The following is a 14,981-nucleotide window of genomic DNA, read 5'->3' on the forward strand; positions in this document are numbered from 1 at the left end:
TTACGTAGCTCAACACACTTTCTCAGGTTGGACAGTGAACCTTTGTTTGTTTGGGCAGAGTGGGAAACAGGGAGAACATTTCAAAAGATATGTATCATTCTTCATTTTCAAAAACCTCTAACACGGGCTGAAGATATGACCATGGGTGCTCAGGTGTAGAATTACAGCCATCATTACCACCTCTAAATGAACTGCCTGATCTGAGTGAAATCTGCTCTGTTTGCTCCACGTGCAACCGTGGAGACGCTCGACATACAGGTATGACTAAACCACTGAGACAAACAGAACTACACAAACACATTTTACTGTCTTAGGGATCAGATTTCAGAAAAGAGAAAGAAATGCATGAGCTGACTTCAAAGCAAAAGTAGTGAGTAACTAGAGCACTGAGAGAAATGTAGTGGAGTCAAAAGTACAATAATTGTCTTCTGAATGTAGTGGAGTAAAAATAATAAGTTCCCCCAAAAAAGAATGCACAAGTAAAGTACAGATACTCTAAAAATGTACTTTAGTACAGTACTCAAGTAAATCTACTCTGTTACTGTCCACCACTGTGTGTAGCTCTATCTATCTTGATTTTAAATGGGAATACACCTGACCATGCACATTTCACTTGCGTACAGCGCCACACAGGCCACAGTGGTTAAAATGGGAAAAACAGGGTATGCACAGGGTTATTAAAAAGCTCCGCGGAATTTGCTGTATGGTGGAATGAATGAGCCATTGTGTTAGAGTTGAATATAAATGATTGTGTTGCCCGATGCTGTTGCAAAGTGTGCTTAATATTTTGTGTAGTTATATTCTACTCCGTATACGTTCAAACGGCAACAGTGAGCTCATAAAATAAGTCATAAAATAAGTCATAAAATAATATGATTGTTAAAGTTTTGCCAGAGCGTCACTCAGTCTATGCAGCAGGAGAAGCCAGGCTGCTCAATCGAGCACAGATCAGTCGCTCTGCTACTTTTCCTGCGGCCCATATGAGAGGTGCAAACTCCGACTTGTGTGCTTTTATGCTCTTGGACAGCTGTTTTATTTTCTCCGGACTCACCTGGATATAGACGGGAGGCACCTTCATTTCCGCGTGTTTTGTTTATCTGGCTGCAGCTGTTGATGGGAGGGAAAAGGGCAGGCAGTTTATTAGCTTGCTAGCTTGCTAATGTGTTGCTACAGGCTAACCCCTCAGTGATATGTGATACTGAGGCGGTTTGTAAACTCTGAGATATCCCTTAGTGTAACACAGTCCTTGGTTCTGCTGCTGCTTTTTAGTTGGGGAACAATGTTGCTTTTATACAAGTTTAAATGTGGTTCTGAACATAGACAGTCAACAGTGTAGCTTGCTACCTGGTGCTGATAGTTACCTGTGGGTTTCCTGCTAGCCACGTACACACCTAACGGGAGAAGCTAGTTTCCCCGTCCTGTCAGTGTAGTTACACTTCATGTGAATGACAGGTACCAAGTTATTGAGAGTCTGCGAGATATACCAAATCATCCTGAGGGACTGAACCGTGAACCGAGGACATGATGGACTGTGACTTAATGTTGTTTCGCCGGACCTGAAAGTGGGGCTAATAGGTTTCCTGGTCCTGTTCGATTGAGCGGATGATGAAGCGGCTCATCTGGCTGATATCAGGATTAAACAGAAGAATGATGAAGCTGCTTTTTGCCCTCGCTTTGATCGCCTACATTGCCTGTAAGTAAAAACATGATGTGGAAACTGTCACACAACTGAACTCGTGGGACTAGTTTTAACAGACACGTCATACTCTTTAGTTTCCTAGCACACAGAATATACATTTTTACGGCTGGTTTGACATGATAATAAAAACCCACTGAAATAATGATTCGTCATTTTAAACAGTTTATGCTGCATATTTATAAAATGCATGACACAATGTTTATTTTCCAAGTGATTTATCACAATTGCTGTGCTTTTCTTTGAGTTGAGTCTCAATCAATCACATTTTTCAGTATTGTTTCAGTCATACTAGAGATAGACCGATATGGCTTTCTCAGGGCCGATACTGATACCGAGTATTAGTAGTTAAGGAGGCCGATAACCGATATTTGGAGCCGATATTCATTTGCAGTAAAAGGGAAAATATTGGCATCAAAATTTGAATAAAAAGGCTCAGCAGCATGTCTTATAAAGTTAAATGAAAACTTAAACAAATATATAGCTCCCTACAGTTTTCTACAGTAAATAAAGTTTTCCAAAATGTCAATATAACTGAAATGTTAATCTTTCACTTATCTTTCTTTTATGGGGGTATTTCAGATTTTTTGAAGTGGGGTTGTATGAGTTTTAAATCACTAGTATTTGTAGGGACCACAACGGATGCTGCTCAGCTCGTCCCCTGTGATGAGAAACTGCAGGGAGAAATGGAACACAAGCTAGACTACAGTTTCTGCAGACGGTGTCATTTCTGCCATGTGATTTAGTGAATTTTGAGCTGAAATAGCCCAGTTTTAAATTGATCTCTTATCGGCCGTTAGATTTTTAAAAAAGGCTGATGCCGACATGCGTCAAAATGCCGAATATTGGCGCCGATAATTGGTCTATCCCTAAGTCATACTAACACTTATTACTAAGTCAAGCAATGATCCTGTTTTGAGTTTAGATTGGTTTGTATGAGCAGACATGTGAGTTTGTCTGCTGTGCTGAACAATGCAGTTTGGATTATTGTGTTGAGGATGCACAATGAACATGGTGTCTGTAAAACCCATGATGTGATCTTTGTGCTCATCAGGTGATATGATAACTGAGTTTTCACCTACCATGTGGATGATGACACATACATAAAAAACCTATTTTAGTAATAGCCAAAAGGGTACATTTTTAAGAAGCAATCATGTATTCATTTATTTGATTCTCATCATTGAGGGATTGTTTTGTTTTTAAATGCTTCCTAAGGTTGAGCTGGCATTTCAATTGTGTCAGACAGTGATATTGACAAGTGAGATTGATTCAGGGCTGGTGTAAACAATGCCTCTACTAAGTTTGAATGTAACATCAAGTAATGTCAAAAGAGAGAAAGTGTCATCTCAAAATTTTTCTAACAGTTGAATTAAATTCACGTTTTCTACTGCTTTGATAGTTGTTGTAAAGATTAAACAACATACATTTAGACAGTTACAGTAGATGTAAAATAAATTTAAGCTTCAGAATGTTTCCTGCCTTGACTTTCAACCTAACCTTTTACAAAAATAGTCAGATTCTTTCAATGGATATGAGCATTTTAATTATTTGTCACGCTGAGATTACAAGTGCACTCGTCAAAAAGGACTTTTACAAAAGACACACACAAAGAGGATATTTATATGAGGTTAATTTTCTCACTTAACTTTTTCTTTGACAGTTTCCATTGTGCAATTTTTATAGAATAATACTGAATGTGACACCATTTTTAACATGAACTTTGCATTCATTATGCTGCCATTCTTCTGATAATATTTTTTCTCTCTCTTCAAGCTGTCTGGGGAACGTACACAAACATGAGGTACAGTCTTTCATTTATTTTAACCCCCCTTATATCTATCAATGTTCTCTCTCTCTCTCTCTCTCTCTCTCTCTCTCTCTCTCTCTCTCTCTCTCTCTCTCTCTCTCTCTCTCTCTCTCTCTCTCTCTCTCTCTCTCTCTCTCTCTCTCTCTCTCTCTCAATTCAATTCAATTCAAATAGCTTTATTGGCATGAAAGTTAAACAATGTTGCCAAAGCGTAACAATAATAAATTTTTTCATAAATTGCATCAAATAATACACATACATATAGATAAAATATATAATCAGGTCACAGCTAGGTCAAAAACAAAAGTGTTAAACAAAATATACAATATATATGAAGAAAATATCTGCCTCTCTCTCTCTCTCTCTCTCTCTCTCTCTCTCTCTCTCTCTCTCTCTCTCTCTCTCTCTCTCTCTCTCTCTCTCTCTCTCTGTATATACAGTATATATATATATTATATATCTTATTTAAGTACAAGTAGAGCTGGGCGATATTGAAAAACATGCTATCATGATAAAAATGTATCAGAAGATATCGATAATTATCACGATAAATATCAAATCAGTTTTTTTATCTAAATTTAAAGGCAGATTTTTGCTCCTGTGGGAAAGTTGAAGAAACAAAATGGTTTGTTAGCTTGTGTAGTTTTCTGATGGGCTTATTGAGTCCCTCATTTTTGACAGTACTAACAGGAAGCAGGTCTATTTGTGTAAGATGAGATTTTTGATGAGAGTTTTAGTTTGTGGATTCTTATTTTCTCAAGTTGAGGTTATTTGCATAATTTGATTTAAATTTACAACACAGATATATAAAATTGTGTATGGTGTATCAGTTTATAGAGTATTGTTTTGATATTGTTTCCCACAGTGCAGTGAAAGCATCACGGTTATTCAGTGTTCAGTTGTACTACAGTCCTGGTTGACATTAAACGTGTTCAAAATGCACAGCAGAACTTGTCTCTGTGCTCTTCCTTTACTCCAACGTGAAAGTATATTTAATGAAGTGTATTAAGTTAATAGTTAACACCGAGTCAGCACAGTGTTAGGCTAACGACTCTGTTTTTAGCTGGTAGGTTTTGGGTTGTCTTCAATGTCGCTGTTTCAGCTGTGTTTACATTTTGCTCCAGACGTCTTTAAGCCCCGCCTACCTCTAACCCTGCAACATGATTGGCTCTTCAATGCCGTCTTCTTCTGTCTAATGTTGGGAGGCACCTAGCGTTTAAGGCACATTTAAGGCTCTCTTACCGGTGGTTGGGGGATGTAATTACAGATTTAAATATTTCAAAATTGTATCAAACATTTTTTATATTTATATTGAGAAAAATTATATCATGATCGTTATCATTATCAAATTATTGCCCAGCCCTAAATACAAGGTATCTACTTGTTGGGTCCTGCTCAAGATGCAGCAAAAGCACGTCTCTACTAAACAATTATTCACATGTATAAACATCACAGGGAAAAAAACCCACTTATCTTCTCCTGAATTGTTAAGTATCAATGCACAGAATGCCGAAATCAGAATTCAGATCAGTCCCCAGATTACTCACCTCTACATGTCATATTCAGAAGGAGGAGTGGGTGGTCTAATGAGGTTGTTTACAGAACATGAGGACTGCGACCGCTCTCAGCATGAGGTCATTCTACTCCTTCATGTTGTGTAGTCTTACCTGTTAAATAACACAGGGCTGACGGGGAGCATGTGGGACTTCACAAAAAAAACCCACACACCAGCATTCAGTCTCATAGAAAATAATACGTCCTTCCTCTGCCAAATCAAAACAGCCTTTGAATTGGTTTTAGATTGTGTAATAGTGGACAGGAAGAGAGTCCCTGCTCCCATTCTGACATTGTGATTAATGCTAGCTCAAAGCAGCTCACAGGATTGCTGTTTGTTGAATATGAATGAAGTTACTAAGTGTCTTTTGAGGGCCGTCAACCCTGTTGCATACACACACACTTGTCAATAAGCCTGCATCAAGTTTGGCAAGTGGACTGGTGTCTGCAGAGGTGCTGGTTCACTTGCCTGGGCACTGCTGAGGTGCACTTGAGCAAGGCACTGAACCCCCAACTGCTCGGGATGCGCTGGTGGATGGCAGCATCCTCACTCTCTCAAAAATAACACGAGTGGAAACATTTTATTAATAAAGTACGTTTCTTTCTTCTTCTCAAAACAGATGTTACAAAGTGCTTTACATCATAAAAACCCACAATAAGAAACAAAGCATGAGGGGGAGACATTGAGCTAGCAAGACAATTCAAGAGCTTAAAGGAACAGCTGAGTAAAAGAGAAACAACTAAAAAGCAATTTAAACAATAAAACAGTTAAAATCAGTAAAACAAATAAAAACAATGAGTGAATGAAACAAAACCATTAATAAAAGTAAAAATAAATGCATCATGGATAAAACAATATTAGCACTCTCCTCCCTGTCCTGTCACTTCCAGTACTGGATCATCTAAAAAACACCATAAAGTGTTTTTCCACTTTAGTTGTATGTTCATAAGCTGTAATACGTTTTGTCAACTGATTAAGTTCCCTCATCTTATTGTGTCAGTGCAAGTCAATGATGATAATGCTTTAATGTCATAGCAGATTTTTATGTGATTAAAATACTGCTGTTACCATCATTTTATTAATGAATCAGCAAAATGTGACAATCAGCTAAATCAACACAATACGTGTTTCCTTTTATATAATGTCTGCAATACAGGATTTGCCTCGTAACCCTCTCTCCATGCACAGGTGAAGGCGATGGCTTATGTGTTGCTTTGTAACAGAAATAGTCCAGTCAAGAGCTACTTTCTTTGGCCTTGCTATAATGGCTGCAACCATCTCATCCCTACCGCTCCATGTCTTTTTACTCTCCTAGATCGATTCAAGAACACGGAGAAATGAAGATCGAGCAAAGAATTGATGATGTGAGTTTGGCTCGGGGAGCTGTTATTTTCCTTTTCCTGACGTGTTGTGTTTTACAGATTCAAAGAGCCCTGCTGCATATATCATTACACATTTATGAGAATACAACCTCAGAGAACATTCTCAATTTTCAGGCTTTGTGTTCAAACTAAAGTTTTAGATTGTGTCTTCAGTCCGTGATCACATGCTCCTCTTTGCTGCTTTTGCAAGAGTTCAGCTCTGCGTGCTAGAAGTCTGCATCACGATTTTTATTAATTAGATAATGAAGATGAATGGGGCTCTGAGTTTATTTGCATACAAAGCAGGAAGAGTAAGATTGGGTCACGACGAGTGGTCTCTGGAGGGGCATTTAGAGAAGCATGATAATGCAATGTGTCAACGCTCACACTTATAGTCAGAGCTGTCCATGTGTGATGCAGTCACCCAGGACACATGACAATACCAGGTCTCAATACTCCCCAAAGTCCTTAATACAGACGGTACACTGATATGTCTGGAACGAAAAGGATGCGAGCTGCAGTTTTATTAGAAGGTGAAGGTAAACAACCATAGGAGGTTGATCCCAGTTTCTCTTTTAGCTGGGATCACTCAACAAGTACAGATGTCCCGATCAGCTTTTTTGGCCCCTGATCCAGATCCGATTTTTTAATATTGAATATAGAGAGTTAAACTGCACACTGTTTTTTTTCCTTAGAAAAAACAAGTACTTAAAGAAAATATATATAATAATAATAATAATGCATTTTATTTACAGTGGGGCAAAAAAGTATTTAGTCAGCCACTGATTTTGCCAGTTCTCCCACTTAAAAAGATGAGAGAGGTCTGTAATTTTCATCAGACATACACTTCAACTATGAGAGACAAAATGAGAAAAAAAATCCAGGAAATCACATTGTGGGATTTTTAAAGAATTTATTTGTAAATTATGGTGGAAAATAACTATTTGGTCACCCACAAACAAGCAAGATTTCTGGCTCTCACAGACCTGTAACTTCTTCTTTAAGAAGCTCTTCTGTCCTCCACTCGTTACCTGTATTAATGGCTCCTGTTTGATCTCGTTATCTGTATAAAAACACCTGTCCACAGTCAGACTCCAAAAGTGCCGTAAGTTTAGTACCAAAACTTTTTGAACTTCAGAACTTTTTTAGGAGTGCTCTGCCAGTGGAAGAAATAGTTCCAGCCACGAACAGAGCCTTTGTGAACTTCTGCTCTGGGACGTGGATACAACATGTGATTGACTTCAATCTCATACTGACCTTGAGCTCAGACATTTACAGTCGGTAATAAGGAAATAAGGTTGGCCTCATTTACAGATGAGTATGTAACACTTTTAATGACGCACAGACATAGAAAGAAACAGATGATTAACCGACACAACAAAGGAGGGCAGGTTTTATTAAGATTCCTAGTGTGGTTAAACAACTTGTAAAATGTTGTCTTGAACTGTTTTAATGGGTTTCGGTGGCGGTCAATAATAACATGTTTATACCTGATCTACCGGTTTACGTCAGTCTTAGAAGACAGTTTTTGGGCTATCCAAAGGACATTGTACTCCTACAACCTAAAAGAGGGATTATCATTCTACCTGTGTTGAATGTGTCTCGTATTTAAAACCATTCGATCAGTGTGCAAAAGTGGATTAGTAAAATCCTTTCAGATTAATTCTTCAGGTAATTCATTCCTACATTTGCCATGGAGGTACATCAATAAATGAACATGCTATGAATATGGAGTAGCCTTCCCTGTACACGTTCATTAACATGCTGCTGTGTTAACATAAGGCACTGTTGGGATCATTTGATGATATACCATTTTCAAATATATTAATATGCATTGACTTGTGCTCTCGTCTCCCTGCAGGCTGTGGCTCCTCTCAGAGAGAAGATTCGGGATCTGGAACAAAGGTGTGTATCCTCATATGCTAATGCACAGATGTATACAAAGTAGTAAGATGGGGGTGTTGCGAAATGTGTCCACAGACTTGAAGAATAGTATCTCTTCTCACTGCAGCCATATCGACTGTTGTGTGATACCAAGTTATTGCTCAGTGAAAGGTTAGTGCCCCATTTATTGAAAATAGGGATGTACTCTTTACCGGATGACTGTAAACGGAAGCAATGGAAGATTACTGCAAGATTAGAGGCCACACCATGATTACTATGACTTCTACAGAGCAGACTATATGCAGTTATAGTTACATTATTAATCAAATTTGTTGTTATCCTTGTCACCTTTGATGCTTTGAATGCTAATGACGCAGATGACTGAAGCCATATGAGCCCCATGTCCCTACAGCATGCTGCCTGCTGTAACCCTGCAACATGCCAGAGGATAAAAGGCCTCTTTCAAAAGAATGAACATGGGCAGTGTATCCATATCATCCTGCTGAAAATCAAGTTCAAGTTCATATTGCTTTATTGGCATACTCTAAAGCAGAGTAAAAAAAACAACAAATACAATAACTATTATAATACATATTTTCATCAATTACACTAACATTTCATTTTTTATAATTCAATACAATTTATCTATATATCCAGTCAATCCTGGACAAGACACCTCCCTACCTGTCCTCTCTTCTTCACGTCACCCAAGCCTCATATCACACTAGGTCCACTGAATACATCAAGTTCATTATCCCTGGTACTTCTACTGTTTTCGGACGTAATTCCTTTCGTATTGCAACAACAAACAACTGGAACAACTTACAAAACACCCTCAAACTCTCAACTTTGACTCCATTCACAACTTTCAAGCTAAAACTTCAACAGATTTTAGTTGACTGTTGCTCCTGCTGATCACTTCTGACTTTACTTACATGCATACTTATATACAAAAATACTTTTTTACACCTCGCGCACAACACATTTGTTTTATCTTATGTTTATATGTCTATGTGTGTGTATATGTTCCTGTTGGCGTCTCTTGGTCAGATCATGTTTGTAAATGAGAACTAGTTCTCAAACATTTTTAACTGGTAAAATAAAGGTCTAATATCTAATGAATTTAATTAGTCAATACAACACAGTTGATCTATATACATAGTTCATTATTACAACACAGTTAAATAGTACACAGTTTATCTATATACAGTATAATACAGGAAAATAAAACAGGAGGAGACATACCGAGCTGCTAAAGGAGCTGTTGGTCCTTCAACCAGGAAGACTAACAGCTTCTTCTCTGGAAGTAAGAAGAAGGTAAGAATAGGAATTAGAATAAGCTCTTTTTCTCAACTTAATTCAACTTAATTTATATAGCAACTTTCATACATAAAGCATGCAGCCTAAAGTGTTGCACAAAAGAACAGAGAGACAGAAAACAACAGAGATGGGTAGAATAATAAAAAGCATACTCGTAAAAAATACTTCAATCAATACAATAAAATTAATAAAATAAGTAGGGCAAGGATACAAAATTACAAATCAGTTGAAGTAAAAAAAATCTGATAAAGAAATAGATAACTAAAGAAATAGGATAAATACATGTTGTTAAAACTACGATTACAATGCAGTCAAGGGCTGAAAATGAATTATTTCAAATTAAAAGCCAGATTAAAAAGGTAAGTCTTTAGTTTATTTTAAAAAACAGTCATAGATTTTGTTCTGTTTTTCTATGAGGGTTGCACCCCTTTTGTCATTTAGCTCAGGGGTTCCCAAACTTTTCAGGCCGTGACCCCCAAAATATAGGTGCCAAAGACTCACGACCCCCACTGTCCCTGGATGTAATTAAATGTTGCTTCATACTTCACTTAGCTGGTCTGCAGAAAATTACCCGAGCTACATGCACACGTGGCTGTGTTTCTTGTGCTATTATGAATTAACCTGCTGCTCCCAATGCTTTTGTCCATATATTTACAACAGTGAGAAAAATATGTTATTTTAGGTTACTTACATTTTTTTTTTTTTTTAATGCTGGAAGTCTTCTTGTGACCCCACTTTAGTGTCTCATGTCTCAACCCCCCACTTTGGGTAACCCTGATTTAGCTCCTTTGCAAAGCATGGCAAACTGTACACTAAATAACAAGTTCCAAAACAATTGAATGGCTTTCTCAATGTTTTTATCCAGAGCCAAATTATAGTCAAAAGTGTCCCAGTGTCCAAAACAAGCAAACCTGGCAAACATTTGCAGTACAATCACAGATGAAACACTTTAACATTTAGATATGGGTTTATCCAATGCTACAGGTAAACGAGACTCCTCATTCCTGATGTCGTTTTAAGGATTCATGTTGAAAAGCAAGATCCAGCCTGTCATATTTTTAAGTCACGTACAGCACTGTTTGTCTTTTGTGGATTCTTTCTTTCTCATTTCTGTCCCTGAAGACATTTTCTCTCTCTCCCAGTTTCTCACAGAAGTACCCACCTGTGAAATTCCTGTCTGAAAAGGATCGAAAAAGGATTCTGGTATGCTACAAAAATACCTCTTCAACCGAAATCACTCTCACAATAATTATTATAATGGGATCGAATGCTTTATTGAGCCACTTAAGTCACAATTTTCTTCTCTTTAAAATCTGTGCAAATCCCAAAAGTCTAAATCTCCAATGTGTGCTCTAATCTCTAAATGAAACCTAATCATAAGCAGTGGAGCTTTCTCAAGTGCTACGAATTCTAAGTGCTGCAGAAGACTGTCAGTTCTGGTCAACAAGCGGGTCCTGGCACTGTTTGTCAAAGTAAAGTTTGATAGAGCTTCTTGACTGACAGCGATAGCAGTTTTGGCTGTGGTTCATGTCAGGAATAATAATGTTGTACCCACCAAGTCAGGGATCAACATTGTTTACTTTGATGAGCTAAAAACTGAAGCTATTACACAATCAGAGGTTCTGGATAATTAAAGGTCAGATCAAATATTTTGGAAGTAGAAAATAAAGACCAGCAGTAGAATATATATCTGAAGTTTAATACTTTTGAAGACTAAGGACTTTCAAAAGTTGCAGTCTAAGCTCCAAAAATCTGGAATGACCTACCTGCTGAAATCCTGCATGCTACATCTGTCTCTAATTTTAAATCTCTTCTGAAAACATTCTTGATGTGTTGTTATGCGTTTTAAGATCTTAAAGTTATTTTTCTTTTTGGTATTTCTTGTTTTATGTGAAGCAATTTGGAACTTTATTTAGAAAGGCTCTATATAAATAAAGATTATTATTTGTATTATTATTATCAATATTATTATTATGATCGTCATCATTGATTATCATTATCTATATAATAATAATGATGATGATGATGATGATGATGATGATGATGATAATAATAATAGTAGTAATAATGATAATTATTATGATAATTATTATGATAATGGTAATACGTATAATAATAATAAAATAATAATAATGATGATAATGATGATACTGATAATATTAATATTAAAATTATCATTACCTAATGGTAATAATGATAATAACATCAAAATTATCATTACCTCATCATAATGATAATGATAATATTGGTGTTGATAATAACGCTATCATAATTCTTATTATTATTATATGTATTACTATTACTATATCATAATTATTGTTGTTATTTTTATTAATGATATTCATATTGTAATTGTCATTATTATTATTATTATTATTATTACTATTATTATTATTATTTTTATTACTATTGTTATACTAGTTTTTTTGTTAATATAGAAAACAGACTGTTATAGGAACACGTCTGCCTCAAAAGACTTCTCGTCAGCAGCAGTGTTAAAAGTGTTTTCAGATTATGCATGTTTTATGAGTTTTTTGAGAGAAAGTATATGAGAGGAGGTTCAACTCCATCATCTCGGCTTGTAATCTGCAAGATCTTCAGCCTTTAGAGTTGCAGTAAATGACTGAGATGGTGCTTAAAAGAGCTTTACAAGAAAAGTTTCACATCAGTTGACGACTGTTTCATAAACTTTCTTCCCAAGGACAGGAAACAGAAAGCCTGAATACAGAAATAAAGGATGACTGAAGTCAATTTAGCTACTTCCGTTGTTGTACTTTCTCGGCTCACTGGGACACCGAAGTAGAGCTGAATCATTGTTATGTTTTACGGTACGCCTGTGCTTTTCGTAGCATGAAGAGATATTTGAAAAAGGCTGATTGATTCTGACTTGACTGCTGCCTTTGTTAAAGAGTGAATTAGCACAAAAAGTAAAATCTTTAAACTGTAACTCACTCCTACACCTACACTCGCCCCCGCTCCTTCATTTTGTGTAGCACAGGCTAAGAAGTTTTTCATTTCCTTTTTTGAGAAATCATCTATGTACCCATTAAAGTACTGATATATATATGTATACATGACTGATGCTATCAAACATGTTCTCTCTCATTAGATCACCGGTGGAGCCGGGTTCGTGGGCTCCCACCTGACTGACAAGCTCATGATGGACGGCCATGAGGTGACGGTGGTGGACAATTTCTTCACAGGAAGGAAAAGGAACGTGGAGCACTGGATCGGCCATGAAAACTTTGAGCTCATCAATCATGATGTGGTGGAGCCTCTCTATATTGAGGGTGAGTGAGAGAGTTAATGGGAGCGATGATGAATGGCTTCTTATTTCTGACGCTGATGCAGGAGGAGAGCTTATGATAAAGGGTTCAAATATAGGCGAGCCAGGGAGAGCTCATACATATTTTTATAATCTCCCGAGTTATCCTGTGCTTAAAGTTTAAATCGGAACATTTATTTTAGAGTGGGAAAGACTCATCAAATCGTAAAGAAATAACTTTTGTTAATGCATGGACTGCAGAAGTCTCAGACTGATGTGAACACCACTAACCTGCACCCTTACAGAGAGGATAACCAATGCTTCTATCGTCATTCATCTCAATGTTTTTTCAAATAGATCTGTTTTGTCTGTTCGGCTAAGAAAACAAACATCCTTAGCTCTGACTGCGATGAATAGAGCCCCTTTGAAAAGCAGCCTCTGAAAAATGTTTGCAGAAGCAGTTCAAAATCATTTAGAAGAAGCTCTGCAAACAGTAGTTTCATCTCTTTTATGCTGTCACCTGTGTTGTTCATATCCAAAGTGATGTGTATCATAGCTTGTGTTTTTTCTTGTCTTTTTATCACAGATATATGTAAAGCTCAAGACAAGTGTTTGTGTAAATGTTTTGAGTTGCTTATCTCTATTTAAAACGCTGACAGTGCAAAGATAAAGCAGAATACATCCTTCAAGAATCTCTGAAAGCAAAAAGTTAACTCATTCCAAAAAGTTACTTTAATTTGGATAACACTGTGGCACATTGTGGCACATCACAAAGTATCTTTAAAGAGGGGGTATTATGCTTTTTTCAGGCTTGATAATGTCCATCTGGTACCTCTGTTGTAGCGTACTTGATTGACGGCTCACAAAACCCAAATTTTTTCTGACACTATTGTTTTAGGAAACCCTCATTTTAGCCTCTGTTGCTTCATTTCAGCTGCTGTCTCTTTAAGGCCCCAAGTTCAAACCCTTCCTGAGGCCTGCCAGGGGGACCATAGACATATAAAGAGTAGACACCGCATTGGCTGCTAGGGTGCAAGAAATACGGTAGCCATCTTGGTCCGGTGATCCTACCCATGATCCTACCTGTAAACGTAAACTGAAGCAGCAGAGACTTCAAGATGCCAGAGCACTGTGCGGCAAAATACCTATCATACATCACATATATCACATATCAGAATATTCTATTACTGTTAAGCCCACTATGAATATCAAAATACGCCGAACCATGTGTCCTGTATCATAACCTACGTGTATGACGTTTGCAGAAAAAAACAACCCTGCATAAAAATCAGTTTAATATTTAGCGAGTTATGATTGATTAAATGTGCTGACACTGAATTGCGCCTGCCAAACAGATTACACTGAGTGGAGCGGGTGACCGGCCCAAGATGGCGGCCCCACGGCTCGTCAGCGCCAATAGGTAGTAGCGGTTGATTCAGCGTCTACTCTTTATATGTCTATGGGGGGCACAGCCATGGGCAGACAGTTTCCTTCCACGATGTTCAGCTGTACCAGCTACACAGATTAACCAGCTAGGAGATCCTTATGTGATGACCTCATCATTTCAGCAAGCCTCGTGAAGATCTCGCTGGATTATAAGAGCGGACCATTTTGAGCAGTTTACACACAAATCAAGGGAGTACTACAACATCTGCATGCCTACCGATTGGAAAATTTGCACTCGTTTAGTATGGACTTCTGACATTCTTATTTTATATGTATGGTTGAAATATGAGAAAGCTAAATACCCACCTCTTTAATGAATGTACCAAACTTCTAAAGCAAACTGCAGCTTCCTCTGATGCTTGCGCCCCTCATTCCCTCAACAAATCAAAGCAGACATAAGACCATGGTCTACCTTACAACAAAACTCTACCTTGATTAAAGCTCACGCTGCTCGTAGTAATTAAAGAAGGATTTTAAGGTTATGCACGCAACACATGACGTGAAAGCTGACAGCTACAAAAATTGGTAAACTTTATGATGACAGCGTAGATCAGCTACTCACAGCGGTGGTGGGTGTGTAAAACATGACTGTTTTAAAGGTTAATGGACAGGATATTTAATATTGCCTGTTACAGCTACAGCTA

The 14,981-nt window shown here is 37.4% G+C and overlaps 1 protein-coding gene across 1 annotated transcript in view; it reads left to right on the forward strand.

Annotated features, from left to right (window-relative positions):
* Positions 1 to 883: 883 nt before the first annotated feature.
* Positions 884 to 14,981, forward strand: part of uxs1 (UDP-glucuronate decarboxylase 1) — a 48,758-nt gene continuing 34,660 nt past the window's right edge. The window contains exons 1-6 of the mRNA XM_034694271.1: positions 884 to 1,693; positions 3,473 to 3,500; positions 6,377 to 6,425; positions 8,284 to 8,327; positions 10,769 to 10,829; positions 12,736 to 12,916. Coding sequence (XP_034550162.1) covers positions 1,603 to 1,693; positions 3,473 to 3,500; positions 6,377 to 6,425; positions 8,284 to 8,327; positions 10,769 to 10,829; positions 12,736 to 12,916 — 454 coding nt within the window. The 5' untranslated portion in view covers positions 884 to 1,602. The remainder of the gene's footprint in view (positions 1,694 to 3,472; positions 3,501 to 6,376; positions 6,426 to 8,283; positions 8,328 to 10,768; positions 10,830 to 12,735; positions 12,917 to 14,981) is intronic.

The sequence above is a fragment of the Notolabrus celidotus genome, chromosome 10 (assembly GCF_009762535.1).
Source record: "Notolabrus celidotus isolate fNotCel1 chromosome 10, fNotCel1.pri, whole genome shotgun sequence".
NCBI lineage: Eukaryota > Metazoa > Chordata > Actinopteri > Labriformes > Labridae > Notolabrus > Notolabrus celidotus.